The sequence below is a fragment of the Molothrus aeneus genome, chromosome 6 (genome assembly GCF_037042795.1).
Source record: "Molothrus aeneus isolate 106 chromosome 6, BPBGC_Maene_1.0, whole genome shotgun sequence".
Taxonomy (NCBI): Eukaryota; Metazoa; Chordata; class Aves; order Passeriformes; family Icteridae; genus Molothrus; species Molothrus aeneus.
The window spans coordinates 37799077-37822013 of record NC_089651.1 but is presented as its reverse complement, the minus strand read 5'-3'; the positions used below and the strand labels follow the sequence as shown (position 1 = coordinate 37822013).

Sequence of the window (22937 nt, the reverse complement as noted above, 5' to 3'; positions counted from 1 at the left end):
ACTGTTTGTGACCTTCAGAGAAACTTGGGATTTGAGCTTCTCTACAGGTCTTTCATGGGACTTTTGTCTGTTTTATTCAATGGGAGAAAAACAAGCAAACTTGCAGTAGTTGTCTTCAAATGGCTGCTGGTTTTTATATTGTAAATGTGCCTAGAGGTACATGATAGGTTCATCTTATAAATGGAAACAAAATTAAATTAAAACAAAACTTCTTCCTGCCAGTTGAGCCACTGTAAAATCAAGATTCTGCTGTTTCAGGGGCTAAGCCATTTTAAAAACGATTTTCCATCAGTCTTAGAGAGTAGTAAATTAAACTTTTAAGTGTCTTGATACCTCTGAAGCATTTGTTTCTGACTATATGAACAAGAGCAAAAAAAGACATGAATTCAAGAACCAGTGAAAAACTTCTGATTGTGTAATGGAACTTAAGATTGAAATACATACATAAAATAACTATTTAATTTGCAAATACAAAATTAAAAGTCTAATGCTGATAATGCAATCCATTCTGATTTTGTTACAATTAAAGGTTAGAATAAAAAGTATTTACAATAACCTTACAAGAACAAGCTTGCAGAGAATATGAGAACTAAATAATGTGAACACTCAATTCACAGAATGAGAAAGGTTGTAGAGACACAACTGAGCTATCACCAGTCTAGTTCCTCCTTCCTTAGGAAAAACTTCCGAAAGGAGTGAAGGCATTGCAAGTGAGAATTTTATACACACAGTATATATAAATAAAAAGTAGTCATGTTGTTAATGGTTAGAATACTAATTAATCTTGAGCTTTTGGTATATTACACAATTCTAAGTTGTGCATGACATGATCATAACCACATAAAATCATTACAGCTCCCAGTAATTATGTTTTTTTATTGTATTGCTAACATGTATTGGAAACTTGAAGGTTTATAGATATGAATTATTAGAACAGTATTTTTTTCAGTTACAGATACACATATTGCTAAAAACCCAAACCAAACCAAACAAAACCCCTAACACACCATAGTTATTGAGACAAATTGTGAAAGATTCATCTAGAAGGTGCATGCTGTAGGCAGTAGTGCTGCTAACATTAAATGGACAAAAGTAGCTGCATAAAGCCATTATTTCATATCTCTTTGCTCCTTTTGTTCTTTTTGTAATAAACACTTCAGTTTTTGAAGAAGAAAAAAGTTGGGGCTAGCTCTTCTATCAGAAGAAAATATAATAGCTTTTTCTGTCTCCTTTAGGTAAGTGGGTATTAGAAATTACAGTAATTTTGGCAAGAGTTCAAGGGTTAATGTAACAGATAAATAAAAGGAATTTTCAGTAAATTGAGCCCTGCATTATTTCACTTGTCTTGCCTTTCCAAACCTAACTCATTTAATTTTAAAAAGTAAATACTTAAATTCTTCCTGACAGTGTGCTTTGCTTTTACTATCGTTTATTACTTCAATTATACTTGGTATCACTTAGAACAATCTGCCATTTGGAAATTTCAGTATAGCCTGCAGCTTAGTTTAAAGTCTGGCTGCTATTGTAACATGTACAGCATATGACACTAATGTATCAAAATTAGATTTGATCATCCCTCCTGGTTATATTTATTTCACGTTTCTTTTGTATTCAGTTAACATAAATGTATTAGGAGAGCTGACACATGATGATGGTTATAGAGTAAGAATATTTTAAAGTATTTTGAGTTAAATTTGAAATTTCAGGTAACCTAACAGTCAGTCATTTTTATATATTTGTTCTAATGGAGTAGAGTTTCAAAGCAAGCCTTAAAAAAAATCTGTTTGTCTCTTTTATCTCCTCAGGGCTGTCTTCCCGACAGCTCAGGTTTAAAATGGCTAAAACAGAGCTCTTAATCTCTTTCTCATTGCCACCTTTCCGGATCACCACAGATAACATGACCATTGTGCCTGTCACTTGTGCCCAATAGCCTGAAATCATCTTTAATTTGGTCCACTTTCTGGATTCTTACATTCATTCTGTGCTACAACTCTTCTTTTTCCCACCTAACGTTTCTTCCAACACAGCCTTTCCATACACACAGTTAAAATTTATTCTCTATATCATAAACTGTTGTTTTGATTGTTGAACCTTCCTTTCTCTGGTCTTGATACTTTCATTCTTGAAGAATACTGATATAAACAACATTTTTCTAATCTTTAACACCTTTTTACATTTGTAAAACAGCTGCTTTGCATTTGTCCATCTCCATGTTTGTGTCATGTCTTACGCTTAGATAATAAACTCTCTAGGGCAGTGAGATCTGCATTTAGAGTTGTTAGAATACTGGTGTGTAAACTAGAATTTCAGGTGTTTCCAGCATATCACCAGCTTAAAGTATAACATTATTCTAGGACTTTTTATTATTTCTATTATTGCAGTGACTTATGTCTCTGGTACTTTGTTAGGCTTACTGTGATGTAAGCACATAAGAACCTGTAAATTCAGGAAAACAAGGTCAGGAAATAAGTGTGAAGACAACTGGTGGTGAGTTTTGAATAACCATTAAAACAGAATTCAGTCTTGACAGCTGTCCATTCTGTGTGCACCATTTTGTTAGATCACACTGGGACCACACTTTCTTGGGAAATCATGTTTTTTTCTGTCCTTAAGGTTTCAATGAGCAGAGGTAGTTGTAGCTCAGTATCTTTCTCCTACTTGTGTCCAGGGCACTGAATTCAGTGAAGCAACCAATTCAATACAAAGAAATAAAGAATCCAGATTAAAGTTGAAAGAGGTCAGTCTCTGGTTCTCCTGTGGTGTAATAATTGCAGTGAATGATAGATTCTCAAAATGTTTGCTGTGCTTGCAGGAGATCTTGGTTGTTTCGCACTGCTGGATTTCAAGGTTCTCAAATGAAAAATTGAGAAGAAATCTAAAATTCTTCTTGCTAAAAGGTTTATGCAAAACCTAGCAGATGAAATGAGCCAGGAAAGCTTTTCAAGTCAATTTCAGGTATCAGATCTCTTCCATGAATCAAGTGTTGTTGATGAGTCAAGTTACCAGCATTTGTGCTTTTTCAGAAGCTTTTCTTGCTGACCAAGGCGAGGACATCTGAAAGAAGCCATAATGAGCACTGTGTTAGTAGTGTCAGAGCTTCTTCTGAAAAAACCCTTGTTTTCCTGTCTATTATTTTTGTCAGACATTGGACCACCTATAATAGAAGCAAGGTTTTGATCCTGAGTACTTCTCCTTTTGTTATATACCACCGTTCATACTTTATAGCATCATCCACCTACTTACATCCTCTGATTTTGACTCTTAATCCATTACATGTCACAGAGATGCCATTCTACATTTTGCTCAAACTGGGTCATTGCCAGACCATTCTTGACAGTAATCATGAGGTGAAATACATTTGACAGGACTTGGAACTCTGAAATAATCTGATACATTTTTCTTTTCCTCTGAAGAAGTTTCTGCTTTCAGCCTGGAATGTATTCTCACACGTATATTTGAGTATTAAGCTAACTTTGAAATTGGAAAGAAAGTTCGCTGATGGCTTCAGTACACTTGGCATCCAAAAATATGTGTCCCTTGTCAGTAATCCTGCTGAAATAACCACACAGTACACTTTTATCACAGCAAAATCTGTTTCAGTCTAATGTGAAAACATGCATCAGTAGTGATGCTCCATCTGGGTAACTTTCATAGAAGAGCAAGAACTCGTATCCTGTCTGATTAACTGCAGGTGTCAGTATCAGGTACAGGGGGAACCTTTGACAAATTAAATTCAGAGGCAGTGATGCCCTCAAGAAGCTGCAGTATCTAAACTCTCTATATGTTTTGGATTTTAAAGCTGTTTATTTGGCATGTACACTGTCACCATTTCTTGTTTCTAACAGTCTGTGAGTTTATTGTTTCTGAGTCCAAAGATGACAAGTAAAGGAGGAAAAATTATTTTAGTAAATAGTTTGGTCTTGCTAAATTATCAATAGTGCAGTGCAGTGATGGTGTATCAGCCCCAGTTCTGCTTTTTTGCAGTTGGTTCAATGAGTTCAGTCAGTGCTCCAGATGGCCATCCCTCAATCTAGGATCATGTGGGTTTTTTACATTCCACAACACTTCATGTCCAAGCTGATTTTCCTCATGCTTTCTCTTTGGCTGGGCAGCCTCATTCTCCCTGAGCTTTTCACTTCCTTCCAAGTGCAAGCCTGTCAGTCCCTGATACCTTATCATTGTCATATTTCAACAGCTAGTTTGACTGTCACTTTGCTAAGGAAGCAAAATGGGAATTTTTTTTTAATCTGAGGTGCAATTCCTCACTGACTTCTCTGGTGATATAGCCAGTTTAAGATGTGACAACCCTGCTTTCCACTTCTCTCATGCTTCAAAAAAAGGTGCCAACAAGTTGTTTTCTTGGGCTATGAGACCAATACAATGAAACAAGCTGCATTTAAAACAAAAACCTGGCATATTGGATCATGTTTGTGATCCATTAAAAAAATTATCTCATGCCTGAAGAGAGAAGTTGGTTAACTGTGACCAAAGAAGAGGAGGCCAAGGATAATGATTTATTAGACAGTGATGCTAGAAGAGACTGAAATAAAGCTGAGCCTTGTATTAACTTAGAAGATAGAACTCTGCCCTGATGAAAATCAATGGATGGGGCTGTTCTGGTGCCACAGTGCAAGGTTTCTTTAATTAACGTTTTGCTGCAAAACTAAAAGGTAAGAAGGAGAAGTTGCTTTCCTGGTGATTTTGGGGGGTTGGAGAGTTCTTTGTTGTGTATTTTGGAGTTTATCTTATCAAGTCCTCCAAGCTATAGCCAGGAAAAAAAAAAAAAAAACAACTAAGTGTGCTTCTTGTCACTCTCTTACTGCTCTTACTGACTTTATTGCTTTCTACAGCTACATGAAAGGATGTGGGGGTGAGTCTGCTCTCCCAAGTAACAAGAGACAGGACAAGGAAGTGGCCTCAAGTTACACTAGGGGCAGTTTAGGCTGGATATTAGGAAAAACTTCTTAACAGAAAGAGTTGTCAAGCATTGGAACAGGTTACCCAGGGAAGTGGTGGAGTTGTCATCCCTAAAGGTAGTTAAAAGATGTGTAGATGTGGTGCTTAGTGACATGGTTTAGTGATGGACTTGGCAGTGTTAGGTTAACAGATGATCTTGATAATCTTGGAGGTCTTTTCCAGCCTAAATGATTGTATGATTCTAAGGTAGGAGAGGGTCAATTTTGCAATTAATTGTCTTTTATGATGTTTGTCATAATAAAGTGCTATCCAGGGGTCCTTCAACTGCTGTTTGTTCCTTCAGCCATTCATGTTGCTGTATGGCTTTATTCTAACCCAGTAAAATAAAGCTCAGTGTAGTTAATGTTGATATAATGAGTTCTTTTGCTGGGTTGGGTTCAAGTGTTGGTGCAGGAATGTCCCCAAATTAAGTGTTGTTCAAAGTAATTCAGCCATCTACCCAAGAGGCAAGAACAGCTGTCTTCAAAGGCACCACAGCCATTTTAGAGTAGGTGTATGTACAGTCTGGTCCAGACAAAACAAATTACTTATTGAGCATCAAAGAAGAGATAGGGTATTGAAGCCACCTGTCCTTTGCCCAGTCCAACACTGAAGAAAATCCTTTTTTTTAATAGAAATACAACCCTCTTCTTCAGTCTGATGCCATTTAAAGCTAACAGAGAAGAGACACCTTCTTTTTATCTTTTTTTCTCTTTTTTTGCCTTTTTTTTGCTTTTTTTTTTTTTTTGAGTCTGCTACTGACAACTGGTGTAGGCCTTCAGATAAGACAAAAGTAGCATTCCAGGAGGTTTTGTATAATAAAGAAGTGAATAATTGCAATTACATTTCTCTGAAGACTGTGCATGTTTTTTGCTTTTATTTAAAGTGCAATTGTGTTTTGAAAGTGCTATGGCAAATTATTGCTTTTTTATATAGAATAGCTTCTTGTACATGCTCAGAGTGGTATTTGGATGTTACATGTTAAACAGTGCAGTCCTTTGAATAACATCAAGGTGATTGTTTAACAAGTTCCACCCACCTAAAGCTGTGGAAACAAGCTGAGAACAAGGGTGAAGACAATTGTCAATAACTGGTGATGCACTAGGAGATAAAAAAGATATTACAGTTTGAATTTTGGGAAATAACTTACTGGAAAGAGTCTCACATTTAATAATCTGAATGTATTTGATCAGTATAGGTAAATCCTCTCTACATGTGAACATTTGGTATCAGAAGATAATGTTTATCAGGAGGAGTGTTTTGGTTCTTCAATCAGATAATTCCAGAGTGTTCAAGGAATTCCTTAATCTGGTTATATGATTACATCTGACAACACAGCATGGATTTTGAGGAACCCATTCAGCCATTCTGAGCCAGATCAAGAACCATTTTGTAGCTTGTAGGGGAGCAGGGTGTTATTTTTACAAAGGTGTCCTGGTTTCATGGAAAATGAGCATTTATCTTAGTTATTCTGGGACTGATGGAGAATGCAGTAGCTATTCTCCTTTAAAAGCTTTTTGTTGGAGTAGGCAGTTTGGAATTTGGCTAGAATAATGAGGTTGACTTCTCAGATATGTAACTTTTAAACACATCTCCATTCATATACTGTAGAAGTTTATACAGAATTTACTAATTTTCTCCCAGTCAGTGATGGCAACTTTGAACACATGTTAGTAAATCGGGTTGAACCGCTCTGCATTCTTGAGAAATTATCAACAAAATTTTAGCTTCCAGTAGGAAACAGGTATTCATATATCTGTTAATGTAAATAGAAATTAACACCAATTTATAAAAATGTATGGCACAAACAAGTCAACCAATACACTGAAACTGTAAAATAACTGTTGTGTAATTTGGTTATTTTACTAATTTTTCTTCACTTTTTTTTAGTGGGTTTGTCTTTTTGAATATGTACATTTAATATAGCTGTATGGCTATAGAATATTAATTAAGAATATTCAAACTGATGGCATTTTATCCCTGATTTTCCAGCTTAGACATTTAGGAAATGATGAAGTACACATTGTCTGGTCAGAACATACTCGAGATTATAGAAGAGGAATAATTCCAACAGAATTTGGTGATGTTCTTATAGTTATCTATCCCATGAAAAACCATATGTTCAGCATCCAGATCATGAAAAAGCCTGAGGTAAGGGTTTGTTTTCTTTTGTGTTTCCTTCATGTGTTTAACATGAACTGACTTTTGTTTAGAATCTGAGGTTTGGGTTTAGAATCAACTTTGATTGATCCAGCAAGGTGATGTCTTAAGCATGGACAGTTGCAGTGGTGGTTGGAGGGAAAAGGGAGAGCTCAGTCTGTACAGTGCATAGTAAAATAAGTAATTTGAAATTGCAAAGGCCTGATGCTGTAAAGCATATCTGCTAACAACATAATCTGGAAACAAAGCTAGTATATTCTGCATAGTAATTTAAATATTACAGTAAACTTGTTGAAATTTTTGTACGTTATGTATCAAATTTGTATGCTATGTATCAAACTTGATACATAACCAAGGTTGTTGAATAATGGCCTGTTCTGACTTCTTCCATCCGTGTCATATTCCCCTTTTCTCCTCTCAAACCTATTTTTTTACTTTCTTCTTATCTCCACACAAGAATTTGGAGATTATTCAGTAAAGCAAGGCCACTCAGCCCTTAGGCATAAGAACACACTTTCTTTCTAATGACTGTTACTCAAATGTCAGTGCTGGCCCTGTTCTTAAAGCAATGGTTTAGGGTTGTGAACACTAAACTGACTGAGTAAAAGTAGTCATGGGTATTTCTACTACCTAACTTCTGTGTGTGATGTCACTTGCCATGAATTTCTACACTTTATTAAAATTATTATTACAAGCACTCATATTAATAAATGAGGTATGACAGAAATAGGATTACCTCATAATGATGATTTCCTCTATCTATTGATAGGCATGAAATAATAATCAGTCTTGTTACTGTTGGATTACTTCTACTTGTTAACTAATAAGTATATTCTTTCTTTTACTGTTTAAAATACAAATAGTTCTATTATTGGGAGCATGCGGGTTAAGAAGGAAAGCAAAAAAATGCTGAAAACAGGGATTGTTGTTAGTCCAAAAAGAAGTCCTTGTATGTGAAAAAAGTGCCTTCCATCAGATTTCATTTTCTCAAAACTACAGTAAATGACTAATGGCAAAGATAACACAAGGATCTAAAATTCTTTTGCAGCATTTGTTTCCTTTTAGCAGGAAGAATATTTAGTGTACACTCTGCTCCCTTTGCTGAGCTGATGCACAAACTTTGATGCTTTTCTCCTGCTTTATGTCAGCAGCTTCAGAACTTTATTCACATGTACAGGAAATTAAGATACTTAATACTGAGTGTTTGTTTTGTTTTGTTTTAATTGAAAAATGATGATGGATTAGAGAGATATGTAATGCCAAAACATAAGATCTATCTGTTCTGTTCACCTTTTGGGGGCTAGCTATACTAAATATTGAGGTTTTCTATTGATCTCACAAATAAGGTTTTACAATTAGGCTCCAAAGAGGCAAAACTTTCACCACAGATTTCTTCTGTAAAGGGCTTACAGTGTTTTAGTTCAGATAATATAGAAAGGAAGAAGAACAGAAGGAAAAAAAAATAGAAGGTGATGGTCCATACACACCAGTAACTGTATTCCACTGTCACCCTGGGTTGATCCTTATAGACATGTTAATAACCGGAGCCATGATAAAATATTTTCGATTTTGAGTAATTATTTCTTTTGCTTCTTGCCATTTATAATATTATCATCTAGCCTATCAACCTCATAAACATTATATGCATGACTGTTCCTAGGATTTTTGCAGCAAATGTTGGAAATGATCTTTGATGAGACATTCAGATAGTTACTTAATTTTTTTCAAATGCTGTGTTATCTGTTGCCAAGGATATCAAGCAGTTATATAGCTGTATATTTCCACAAGAGAAAAGGTCTGACTTGCAACACAATAACTGGTTTGATTATCTAGCAATGAGGAGGGAAAAAGACATATATTTGAGTGCTCTATTGTTAATGTTGATTGCTAATTGTTATAGCTACGATCTTGTCTTGCTTTATATTGAACTTCTTAATTTTTTATTCAGGTTCCATTTTTTGGTCCACTCTTTGATGGTGCTATTGTGAATGGAAAAATTCTGCCTATTATGGTTCGTGCAACAGCTATAAATGCAAGCCGTGCATTGAAATCATTAATCCCATTATACCAAAACTTGTATCCTTTCACTCAAATGGTTTCCAAGGCATATACATTCCCTTGCAGTTTGACAGATACGGTATTCATGGGGTCTTTTCTTTTTTTCAGATTATTATAGGGAACGTTTGTTTTTTTAATGGTTTGTTTTTTTAATGTTGCCTTTAGGGAACTTAAACCCATAGAAGAGCATTCAGATGAAGACCAGCTTTTTTAAATTAAATAAACAATAGATTAAGTGCTGAAATTTTGCATGTTTCTAATGTTTTGAAGCATGGACTTGTCATTTTTGTTAACAAAGTTATTTTAATGATCATTTTGTGAATAGTCTTTCTAGAATAGCAATATCATGATGTTAATAATCTTTCTTTCCTCAAGATATTAAGTATTTATCCAGTATAAGTGTGACTTAGTTTTAATTTCTAGTTCAAAGAATGATGCTTTCCTTCAATCTGAGAAGTTTATGAAACTTTCATCATACAGATTTTGTTATTCAGCTCAGAACACAAAGTCAATGTCAAAATCATGTTAATATATTTGTAAATGTATCAGAAAAGACTGTCTCTTTTCTGGTTTTGTTGTTGGAACTGAAATTGTGTGTTTTGGAGGAGCAGCTCTTGGAAGAATAGATTTATCAACCATAAATTAAAAAACATAAGGTAAGTCAGTCACTTACATGCTTTTTTCTTACTTTAGATTCTATTCTGTTAGTTAAATCAACAAGTTAAAATCAATCTGTTAGTTAAATCATCAAGAAATTTCTGAATTCCATAAACTGAAAGATAAGTTTTAATTTTGATCCAAAAGATTTCTAACAAAGCTGTAACTACTAGTTCTTGTCATGTGATAGGTTGTTGCTAAAATACTATTTTTTCTGTGGCTGACTGCTAATACTTGCAGAGTTTTGGATTAGATATGATGAAATGGATTTACAGATGAATGATGGATGTGTTTTATGTGATCACATTAAGTGATGTTTGTGCCATTTCTGTAGATGACACATGTTGATTCATTGTGTTTTCATGTTTGGAAAGGTCCGATCTTTCTGTCATTACTCAAGTAGCTTAGTCAAAGAATTTAAAATGTATTATCATTATCATCATCAACCATCAAAAGTGATGGTTTAGAGCATTATATTGATGTACAGCGATGAGCAATTGGAAAACAATGTACTTTGAGATAGTAGACTTCCAGTACCAAAAATACCTCACAGATATGTATGTTTAAACATCACAGAATATGAAAGGTTTATTAAATTCCTTGGACATAACTTGCCAGCTCAATGTCTAGGAATTGGCCAGTTCCATGGAGTTGTGCACTGTATTTGTAATTCAGTTCTCCAAATTGTACTTTTTAATGTTCATCAAAGCACAGCCTGTCATTTATGACACAATGTGGCCTCCATTAAAATGCTGATAATATGTCCCCTGATATGGTTAGCATGGTAAGTGGAAAGCATTATGTGTATTTGATTTTAGATAGCATTGGCTGGGGGGTTTCATGTCATCACTTGGTAAGCTTATGAGGTACCAGTTGACTGGACACTGATATTAAAGGGTGGTTTTGTTAAGTCATCAGTGGAATTCTTTTTCCATCTGGCTTGGAGTATCTTATGTTTACTTTTCGGTGTAAAGTAATTTAAAAATTAAAATGGGGTTGTGGGAAGTTCTTTAAAACCTGTTTGCTTGGTGTGAAATTAGGAAAAAACTCTGCAAACTTTCCTGGCTTGAATTAGGCTCTGCTGGAGTTAGTTGTGTCAGTAGAGAACAGCAAAAATGCAAAACTTCAAAGTCTGGCCTAAGTCTCAGTGATATAAAAACCTCTTGATTAAAAATCAATGGACATGCTCTTGGTGTTCAAGCCATGCCAGACTTGAGGTCAAGAAGGAATTTTCCTCATACAAGAATGGCTAAGAGTGGTGGATGTTTCCTGTAACATGGACGTGGTCTGTTATGTAGGAACATTTGAAAGTTGAATCTAATTATGTTTCTGTGATAGCAGGGAGTTGAAGACATCAAGGACTGTCTTTATTGTCTCCTGCTTTTTTCCTCTGGGATGTTTTAGCTATAGCTTCAGCAGTTCACTTCTGGCTTTTAAGTTTGAAGAGGACTAAAGGGTGTTGGGGACAGGTGTATTTTATGGTCTGTGGTTAAATAGCTTTTCTGGAGACACTACCGGCATTAATGTCTCTTGTGGAAGACAGACAGGATTCACTAATCAAGGTGGCCTTTCCTTGTGTTGGAATATTGCTGGAGCAAAGAAAAAGAGGGTTCAGAGGGGTGAAAACAATACAGTTGAAGAGGGAGGAAAAAGGGAACAAAAATGGGGTTTTTTTCAGAAAGTACACGAAATGGAAAAGTGAATCTGATGATCAAGGATTTTCACCAGTCCAGGACCATAACAATGTCAGTGAAAGAGAATCCTGAAGTGATGTTCTTGAAACTGATCTTCATTTACTTACTTATGAATCTCTAATATACTGAGCAGTGTTAGTTTATTAGGAATTTGAATGATGGTTAATAGATATCCAGCTGAATGTGGATATCAAGGGCACAAGAGTACTTGAAACCTGTCAAAGAAAACAGATGTCAGGCACTACATTTCTTTATTAGCCCTTCTTTTTACAGTAGTAGAGCATCAGAAATAGTTAATTTCAAAGCCAGCATGAGTGTACGGATGTCTCTCTCCCTGCAGGTGTGTGCTTTGTTTTCTGGTACTGTGTAATACTTGGTGAGCACTTTTTGACTTAGTAGGGAGTAGTTAATGATATATATGTAGGCCTGGGCTTATCCATTTTTGAAGAATGTTTACAATATCACATTGTAGATCTTGTGGTGATGGGTCACTGTAAACTCTCAATTGAACTGTGTTGATTTGCTTGTGTATGGGATGGGAAAAAATTTGCACTGAGTTTGGCCCTCCTACTTCCAAGGAGAGCTTATCTACCCTCTGAGACAGTGCATTTTCTAAGTGCAGACCTGACTGAAAAAATCAGCTGTCATTTGCAATCAGCAGGGATATTCAGTCCTCTTCACGTAACCTGATTGCAACTTTTTCTTTAATGCGCTGCTCTGTTAATCATGGTGTGCCAATGGTAGTATGTGAATGCTATAATAATGGTTGCATGGATACCAGAAATTCTGGTCATCTCCCTCTTACAGTCTTCTCCAACTTTGAGTGTGTGTTGTATGGTCTGAAGTAGCTTTCTGAGACTGACATATTCTGTCAATCACCTTCCACTTTCTGATGTTATTTTGACCTTTCTGATAGGATACTTAGATAGCAAAGCACTTCAAAGATTTGATTTGCTTAATGATTTGTAAAGGTTTTATCTGCTCTGTTGTTTTTTTCTTTGCTCAGAATACTATATGTTTCCATATTGTCATGTTCTAAGATTAAAAATTTACTAAATTTATCGGCAAACATTAGTCATGCATGGCAGGTGTCCTGCTTTTTTTGATTCTTGACACACTCATTGCTGCAGCTGTGTGAAGATAATATTGCTATTTTGGGTGGAGTTTTTGCAGTGGTGTGTGGAATTTGCTTTAGTTTTTCCTCCAAGGATTCCCTGGTCCCCCAATAATTTTTGGTAGCCTGGTTCTCTTGTATCAGTACCCCCTCAGGAACAGGTGGCATACATGCACACAGAAGCAGATGACAAACACAAAATACTCATGGTGTCTTGCTGATTAAGCAGCAGTAACCCCCTCTCTGACTCATAGCTGATGTGTTTCTTCTCGTTGCATTTGCCTTTCTCTTAAGAAGTGCATGCTTATCTCCTGAGTATGCTCGAGCTGCACATCTGCTGGGAAAACTTCTAAAACTCATAAATGAAGGTGTAATAATGGGACTAAATGTTGAGAACAATCGTTTTCACTATGATGTAGAATAAGAAGGACAATATTTAGGGGTTGTTAAATACTCTTTATTTAGTGAATTGCATCGAAATTCTTCATATGAATAGTTTTATTCATGGCTCATGTCTCAGACCAAGCACTTTGTCACATTCTGACTTCAGAATCAACCATGTGTGGGAAATGAATCAATACTAAGTATTTGGAACAATAGAAGTTGTGACTTCATATAAAATTTTATTTGAGCTTCCTGAATAGCAGCAGATGTCAGCCAGATGCCAAGAAGTACACCTTGGCATAGTAGGCACCTTCAGTGATCCAACTTTTTGCAATTATTTCAACAAAGCAGCACAAATACTAGAAACCTTGTGGGAGTGAAATTGCAATTGTGAAAAAAAATAGTGTCACTTTTTTCATTGTACACAAATTCTGGAGCGTTGACAATTATTGCAAACTTCAGATAGTGCAATTCAGACACTCTCTGTCTTACATAGTATTCCGCTGTTATAGATGCTACCTAAGACACACAGTAAGAAACTAAATCCTCTTTAACATCTTGTAAATCTGAAATTTATAGATATTTTAGAATACCTGGAATATGCATGACTGTTTTATCCTTAATTATCATAGCATAATTTTCACTTCTTTCTAATAATCTGCAAAATCTTTGACCTAGTACCAAGAACTGGCACTTCTTTTTGGAGATTTTTTTGATCACATGAAACCAATTCATTTAAATAGCAAAAAATAATGCTGCTTTAGTTATTCCATCTAAAAAAAATGTTTTAGAGTTAATCTTAACCTGAATGACTGGATAAATTAATCCTTAGTATCAAAATTGAAAATTTGACATCCTCCTAACTTTCCTGATATTGTATGACCAATCAGTTGGTACTTGAAGTATTGTTGCTAATCTTTTGACAGTTGTCTTCTAGAGAAAGGGAAGGTATTAACCCCATATGGTGCCTGACAAGGCAGTAACTTATTTATGAATAAAGTAATGTCAATGAGTGGTTTGTTAAAAGTTTACCCTGTTTTAGGAGCTGATTGCTCAGAAAAAGCTTTCTTTTTTCTTGAGGTGATACTCAACTGCCCCAAGAAAGGGTTTTATTAGAACTGGTAGTGTTGCTGTTTGTGGTTCCTACTTGACCATCTCCTGCCTCAAGATAAAATTGCAGGCCCTGGACGAGTGAAGAAAATGTTTTTATTAATGACATACAGCGAGCAAAGGGTATTCTTCAGACTTCTGGCTGCATTTGTTTCACTTAATTAAGAATATTTGTTGTATTTGAATTTTCAAACTGTAACTTGAAAAGATTTTGAAGATTTCTCACTTGTACAGAAACTTAAAACTGGATAGCACTGATTTTGCCAGTGCCAGTTTCCCTTTCTCCAGGAAGTTTTCTATCTTAAAGCTGCATGAGCATCTCCAAGGAAAAAATGGAATAGAGTGATACTGCATCAATGACAGCTGTGTATCAAATGGGAGAGGCATAAGGGTTGCTCACTCTCATAGTTTTGGTGTAGTGAAAGGAATAACTCATGAAATTACAGTTGCTCTTCTAATATTTTCTGGTTTAGAATTTTTTTCATCTGCCATATGCCAAGAGCCTGGAAAGTTTGCTGTATTTCTGGCAATACATTTTTGATACAGGACATTTAATAAGGTTTTAACATACTTGTTACTCTTTGGTTTTTTTCTGTCAACACAGGTAAGAAGATACCAACATTAAAAATAATGCTTGGTAGTCTTTTTTTCAAACTACTTTATATATTTTATACAAATAATTACAAATTTCAGAATTTCAGTGGATATTTACTCCATCCCGGATGACTACTACTATTGTAGCCTTATCTGATATGATTTCAAGTAAGAGACATAGAGGAGTTCATCATATGACTCCTGCTAGCTTTCTCCAGAAGAAAATACAGTTATTTCTGAAATCTATTTTACTGTTTAGCAGTGAAAATTGTTTTCCTGGTTCAAGCAAGACTCATAAGGTACAGAATATAATGTTTTGAGTCTCCTGTACTTTGAATTGCTCTGGGTGTTCTCCCAGATCCTAGTTCTGCTGACAACTTATTTGATATTTTAATACTTATAAAATTGATTGATTGATTAATTAAATGTCTGCATACAATGATGTAACATGAAAAACTGAAGATTTCCAAGATGTGTAGAAGTATATCATGAACTGTTCAGGTATTTTGGTTTTAAGGAATCATGTAACAGTTTCTCTACGTATTATAAGAAACCTAAATATAAGATGAAAGTCTTATCTCTCTATATATCTCTATAGGGTTGTGTGTGTGTGTGTGTGTGTGTCTCCTTATAGGTATGCAATGACTGTAATAGCTATATCTTTACCTTTTCTCTGCTTTTCCTCTGCAGTAATACATCAAATTAATGTATTTTCCTGTGATTTCACAAGTATTTTTGAACAAAAAGAGGCTGTTGTAAGGAAAATTGCTGGGAAAATACCAGAAAGATGTAATACCAGATTACTTGTATGGCCATGAGTGGCTAAAGTGCTCAGAATGACAAACCACTAATGCCAAAAAAACCAAAATGCACAGTACTTAAATAACTGCTGCATTTAAGAATGTTCATGTTCAATATTAATGTTTTAATATGTTATACAGAAAATTAGTACAGTTTGAAATATTTTATGTAAAGGAATTGGCACAATGGCAATGCAGTGTAATAGAATAATTTAAAATAACTTCTGTATGAATAACATCATGTTGAACTTTGCCCAATTTAAAAAAAAAAAAGAAGAGACTAAATGAAAAAAGAGCTAAGATTCCAAAGCATAAATTGTGCTATTTATGTTCGTTAAGTATGGTTTGAAATCCTGTCTTAGGGACATCTTGCCTAACTATATATCTCATGCTGCTCAGTAAATGAGAAGAGTATTGATTGGCATATGCTGCTTAAATCGATCACCTTGACAGCCAGAATTACAGTAATCTGTCAGTATTAATGACTATCTTTCAAGCCTTGATACCTCTCCTTTGCTTGTCTCATCTTGCCTCAGTTCTGTTTGAAGTGCATTTTCTTGAAACCTCTGGTTTTGTCAGGATAGGTACTTTTGTAGGGTTTTTTGTCCCCTGAGTCCAATTTATTGGCTTGATCATGCAATTAGAGTTAAAATGCAGCACCAGGGAGCAAAAGTAGGCAGTGTCCTGAGTAACAATTGGATCTCAGAGGTAGTGCAAGCCTGTTCTCAGCCATCATTTATTAGTTACCTGTTGAAAGAATAGGATTGTTTTGCAATGAATAATTCCAAAGCATCACTTTAAATGCCTTTGATTTTAGCCACTAGAGACAACTGATTGGGCCAACATTAGTGATAGGCTTTTAAACTCTTGCCTTAGTGTTTGCCATAAAGCCACTTCAAATAACTGTTGGTGAAATACTTGCAGATGTGTGTACCAAGCTGCTGTGTTTGCTAGATTTTCATGTAGTGAACATAATTTCACAAAATTTCACTTGGTTTTCATGTATTTTTAATGTGAGGAGTAAGTTGAAGTGTGACATTATATTGTTGATCACAACTCCTTGAGTGTAATCATTGAGACAATTCCTGATCCAAGTGGTCCAGCCATCAAATCCATGTCTCTCAAATTTAGGAACAAGGATATCGGTGTCAGATGCTTTGCACAGATCCAGGTAAATAACATCAGTTACTCTTGGCTCATGTACCAGTGCTGTAACACTGTTGTAGAAGGCCACCGAATTTGTGCATGATTTGTCCTTAGGACAGCCAAATTGGCTGTCTCAAATTATCACTTTATTTCCCAATGTGTCTTATTATAGTTCTCAGAAAGGTCTGCTCCATGACCTTTGCAGGCAGGAAACTGCCTGGTCTGAAGCACATTTTAAAGGGGTACAGTTTAAGCACATGGGTTTAATAGTGCTGTTGTTATCAGAAGATATCTACAACATATTTCAGTCAGCAGTACAGATTTATTTATTAGCTACTCTTCCCTAATAAAATGCATGAGACTCTCTTGAAAGTGGTAAAAACACAAAATATCAAGTTAGCAAAACTGATTGACTGTAGTAATGTTGTTTTCTACTATTAATTGCACTTATGAAGACCTTAGTGCTCTGTTGATGTTGTAGACACTTATGGAGGAGACTCAAATCTTTTTGTACTATTTGAAAAAATATATTCTAGATTCTTTTACTTCTACATTCTTTCATAAATATAATTTACCCATCTGAAGGAGAAATATTGGTTCTATTGATTTCTCAACAAAATATAGGTAGGCTTATGCTGGTGGCATTCTGTTTTAGGATAGAAGGAGGGCAGTGAGCTATCCTGAAAAGCAGTGACCTGCTTTATCAGCCTCTTTATCATCCTCTAGAGCTTCCGAGTCTGGATATGTCAGTACAGATCCCTTGTGGGAAGGGAATTTTTCTTTAAACATATAAAGATATGTTACAACATATTTTTAAGGGAGGAAATTTTTGCATGTTGTTAGCTGAAAATTAGTAGTGGAATCACTCTTTCATTATAAAATGTGTTTTTAAAGTCTATAAATCCCTTTTTAAAAAATAAATTTTGCAGGGGGAAGGCTATGAGTCCTTAAACTGGAACGAAAAAGATAAACTAATCCAATGTTACGCAGAGTTGATTGCCATGTGTGTAACACAAAGTGACAGGTTTTTTGTTAATACCTACTTAACCTTATTAATTAATTAAACATTTTGGGTAACAAAAGCCCTTTGTTAAAATGCTAAGACTCTTGCCCCCTTAAGGTGTTAAAATTCATAGATATTTCTTTGATAGCTGTCAGAAGTCTGTGAATAAAAGCCTGGAAGATTAAACTATATTTCCTTACATTCCAGAGATGTAAAGAAATAATTTTAAACTGTTTAAGCCCTGGTTTTACGTTACAAAAACCAGCATTGTGTATTGGTTTTGTCCTTTTCTCTTCATAAATTCACCCTCATGAGATGATAGGGGATGTGCAAACAACTTGCAAGGTTTGTATTTTAAAACACTAAAAACCATGTATATATAAAAATAAGTATGTGGCATTCCATATGCTTGATTCTGATATTTAAATTGGTGGGAAACATGGGAGATTATTTATAACAACCAAAACTGGCAAAACCGTAATGGTTTTGAGATAGAGTAATGTTTTGGGGTGAGTTGAATAAGATATTGGCAAACTGTTTCTGCATCATTCTGCATATGGTAATCAAAACAGTTGGGGCATGCTTTCCAGTGCCAACAGAGGGATTAGAAGATCTTAGGTACCAAAAAAAAAAAAAATAGATTAAATAGAAACAAGCACATTGGTTGGCTTCATCCTCCTACAGGTCTGTATTTCAGTTACTGAAAAAGGGCTTGTATATAATACCTGGCAGTACGTGGAAATATCTGGCTGGAGATGGAATGCACTTCATGTAAAAATATTCACCAGGGTCAAAATTATAACAAAAAAGATTATAGTTTATTCTGTATGTGCCACGTAGTAGAAAAATGGAATAAACTAACATAAAGCAAGGATTAAAAGTTAGTGTTACAGTAATTGGAGTTACCATATGGCAATCCGAAGGACATGAGTCCTAATCGTAGCCTGGCCAATCAAATTAATCTCAATATACTTTCTAGACATTGAGAAAATAGTTTAATTGCTGATTAGCTGCAGCTGAATAAATCCATGGGTCACAAATACATCTATCTCCTTCTGAATGCTTCTCCTCCCAAACACAGAAGAATGCATGCTATTAGAAAATCGTTTAATTTCAGCTTGCTAAACCATAGTTACCATCCATCTGTTCATGCCAATTGTGGAAAAAGGTCAGTTTTCAGCAAAGCCATGCACTTCACAGAAGGTATGTGAAGTGAAATTTCACAGGGGACATGATGGATCCTGATTCCTAGTGATAAACCTTAGGGGCCAGCAGGGTTGGCATATGGTTCAGAATGATATGAAGGCTTGGGTTCCCTGGCTTCACTTCTTTGGCGTGGAACTGATAAAACCTGGCTCTTAAGTATTGTTTCACTGGACACCAATCATGGGCAGCAGGAACTGCCCACTTAACTCTCTGTGGGAAGGAAGCCCAGGCGGTGTTCACAATAGTACCATTGTAGTGCTGCAGACTGCTCTCAACAGCTTGATGGCATTAGAGAGGAGAGCGATTAGCTACTTTGTTAATTGCTGTTCACAATATTAAAAAAGGGAAATAACCGAAAATTCATATTTGTTTCCTTCATTTAAATAGAAGCCTGACTTTGAGGTTTTAAAATCATTCTTAAAATTGGCTTAAGCCCTCCAAAGAGGCTTATAAGTAGATTATGTGCTACTGGTACTGCAGCAACCCAAGGTAAAGAGAAAACATTCTCATCAACTATAAAATTTTTAAAAGGTAGTTGTAAAGTTCATTAAAGTACAGATTGGAATTAAGGACAGAATTTCTCATTAGAGAAGTTGCCTTTGTTGCTAGTAGTGTGGAATGGAAAATGAACACATACCTGTATGTGCAGTCTTTTTACTGGACAGTATTTAATAGTAATATAATTTTTATTTGTGTAATTTTGCAGTTTGGAGTGATTTCTTCATGAAAATGCATTCGCTATTTTTCTCATCAATTAATATGTCTATATATGCAGAGTAGGTATTTAAAGCAGAAATTTAAATACTTGAATATGTGAAAACAGTGAGCTTAAGCATTCATGCTAATACCAGACAGTAGAGAATTAGTTTTGCTTCTGTATTCTTTACACCTATCAACCTTAATTACTTGAGTTAAAACTGATGTAATGCTGGACGTCAGAATGAGGATGAATCCCTCTCCCGACATCAGGAGTTAGTTTATGGGATTGCAGTTCCCCTCTGGCCTATAGTATTCCTCATTTGTTGCAGTCATCACTTCAGCCCAAACCTTAACATCTTTTGTTGGTATGTTTGGTACAACAGCTTTACCAAACTTCAGTGCCATGGCTGCAGCCCTGTGCCTCCCCTGCTGCCTCCTGCAAGCCCACAGCTGCCAGGTGAACGCAGGAGCAGCGCTCCGTCACTCAGAGAGAGCCTAAAGCCGTGGCAGCTGTAATGGGCTTCAAAACAATTAGCACAACATACCTTATGGATTCATTGATTCCCATCTTGGATACATTAGTAAGACAAATCCTCCCTGTAAGTTGGAGTGGGAATTCTGCCTGCATATGGGTTTCAGCACTGTTTTCTTCACTATTTTGTTTTCATGTCCATAGCCTGTTACTGAAACATGCATGAGTGTAGTATTTTTAAGTACTGTCATTATTCTTTTAACCACCCAGGCAAAGTTGTAATGCCGAGGTATTCATCCTTCCCATCCTGGTAGCCATTCGATCTGACATTTTAACTTCATGCTAAGATGCAGTTCAGGGTTTGTAGAACCATCAATAAATGGTACCAAAACTAATACTTTCTGCTATATGTTTGTATTAGTATGCTCCTGCTGTATTTCAAACAGATAATTCATTGAATGCCCATTCTTCCTCTTACTGCAGAGTAGATTATATTTAAGTCAAGATTAATGGATAGATTCTGATGTTAAAACCCAGTCTCCAAGCCTTTCATTCCCTAGAGGCATATAGTGCATTAGTTTAAGCCAATGTGCTGCTTATCATAGATACTCTGACACTGTCTTAAATGACAGTTTACTGTACTTTGTAGCTGCTTACTCTGGTAATAAAATCACTATATTGTGTTCTTGATAATTACAGTATTAAATAGAAACTTAATTGGATTATTGCACATTTAGATACAGATAGTTCTTAAGTAATTGTCCGCTGTAAAATTTCTGATACTCATTTTTTCTCTCATGCAGTGTGTTCTGTCAGAGTCTACACTTAATATGTAGCTCAGTCACCTTAGATGAAAAAGTGGTGAAAAGACATCTGCAGTGGGGTTTTTTTGTGCAAATGAGTATCTTTTATCATACAGGTTTTCACTTGAACCTTTGTTGGTTTTTGAATCCTTCTATAAGATGTTTCTGTTTGCCAAAGTTCTTAAAATAAAATAACTTCTGGGTTCTACGGAGTTGAAGAATTTGATAAGTAGTCTTAATTCAGATTTTTTTTCCCTTAATTTTGAAATTCTGAAAAGTCTGAGCATAATTTTTGTCATTTTTGCTGCCTAAGCTGATGAACAGAATTAGAATTAATTCGGTAAAGTATATTTTTCTGTTATTATCTGAAAAAGAACCCCATCTTTTTAATATAGTTTTATATCGTTTATATCCTAAAGACAATACTGAAATTAAAATTTATTTTAAGTTCAGTTCTCTTGCACTTTAATTCTACATATCTTTATAAGCCTTCTGTGAAGGACCTTGGTGCAGAGTGGTTACATTTTTCATTCCATAATTGAGTGTTTTAAGTGGTTAAGCGCAGTCCAAATTTTATCCAATTCCAGCTTGTGTTAATGGTGCTCCACTCACACTGCCTTAGCACCTGTTATGGATTTTGAGTCATCTGGCAGCCCGTGGGACTTAGATAAAGAAGTACCAGGTGTCCTGCCTGTCTCTTAATTGAGAGGCAATGTAAACAATATAGACTTGGCAATATGGTTATAGAAATGGATTAAAGCCCAGCTTTGTCTGCTCTGATGAATCACAGCTTTTTCTTCCTAGAAGATGTTATAAACCACTGATGAATTTAGTGAGCTGTAAGATTTTGTGGAACAGCATAAAAATAAACAATGCATCAAGGATTTTCCTAGAAGGACAGTTTTGCAGAATGTTAAATGTGTTGAGTTTTTTAATGAAAATATAAACATCAATTAGAATTTCTTGCAGTAATTTAGTAATTTTGAAACCGCCCACACTATAAAAATTAAGATTCTTACATAAATTCAGATAAAGTCAATGCATTTCAATCTGTAGTGTGTTGGTAAACTAGGCAGAAAACAATACCATTTACTTGGAAACACTCAATGGCTGCAACTTTATCTAGCCTACACTTACCTTGCAGGACTTTTAAGCATATAACCATGGAGTAGATATAATGTAAATTATCTCCCTTAACTGTAAGATAAGTAATCTTAAAAGAAAAGTCCTCTAAATGGCAAAAGTGCCTGATAACAGTTAATTTATCACAGATTTATTTAACTGTTCAGTAGTATAAAAACTTAAAAGCAATTTTCATTATATTCATTCAAAGGATGATGCAACTATGTTTTGGAAACAAATTGCAACATTTGGAATGATGGAATTAGTTTGTATAAATTTATCTATTATAGATTCCCTTATTTTCTTCATGAAGGAGCGTACCTAAGAAATTGCCTCAAAAAGCCCTTTGCAGTTACAGCTTGAGTTGAAAAAGAATGTCATTAAATATGTTAGATAATACATTTTAGGCTGGCTTAAATTCTACTGTCTTGGTCTGTTACTTGTTTTTCATATACATTCTCATTTTATTAGTGAGATATCTACATTAATTAGTAGATTGTAACATATACATTACTTATTAAAATTATTGATTTTGGATAATTTATAGAGCCCGTTCTGCAGTTTTAAAATGTTATCACCAAATGCAGCATACTAGTTTACTTCTGACATACATTTTTCATTTCTCTGAGGTTTATGTTCTATTTTTATAAGTAAGAAAATATATTGCTACATTTTATTGCAGGAGAGCTGTCTTGAAAAAGTGGTTCAGTAGGAAAAAATCACCTTAAAAGACTATAAAATTTTTAATTTTCACCTGCTTAGTAGTATCAAGAATAGTAATTTTTTTCCTTCTCTTTCACATTAGTAACTTGCATGAGATATGAGGAGAATTAACTGAATTCTGCCTTATGAATCATTGGTCTTGTGGCTAAGTCCAGTTGTATGTGCAGAAGCTTCTTTCATTTACAGCATAGCTCTGTAAACAGGTGCACCTAGCTAAATATTTATTTGCCATTTTC

General features: G+C 35.1%; 1 protein-coding gene across 8 annotated transcripts in view; it reads left to right on the top strand.

The window, feature by feature from the left end:
• The window catches only part of RALGAPA1 (Ral GTPase activating protein catalytic subunit alpha 1), a 132364-nt gene that overhangs the window by 89641 nt on the left and 19786 nt on the right, over positions 1-22937 (top strand). For all 8 annotated transcript variants that reach the window (XM_066553058.1, XM_066553053.1, XM_066553054.1 and 5 more), the window contains 2 exons: positions 6949-7107; positions 9065-9192. In XM_066553058.1, coding sequence (XP_066409155.1) covers positions 6949-7107; positions 9065-9192 — 287 coding nt within the window. The remainder of the gene's footprint in view (positions 1-6948; positions 7108-9064; positions 9193-22937) is intronic.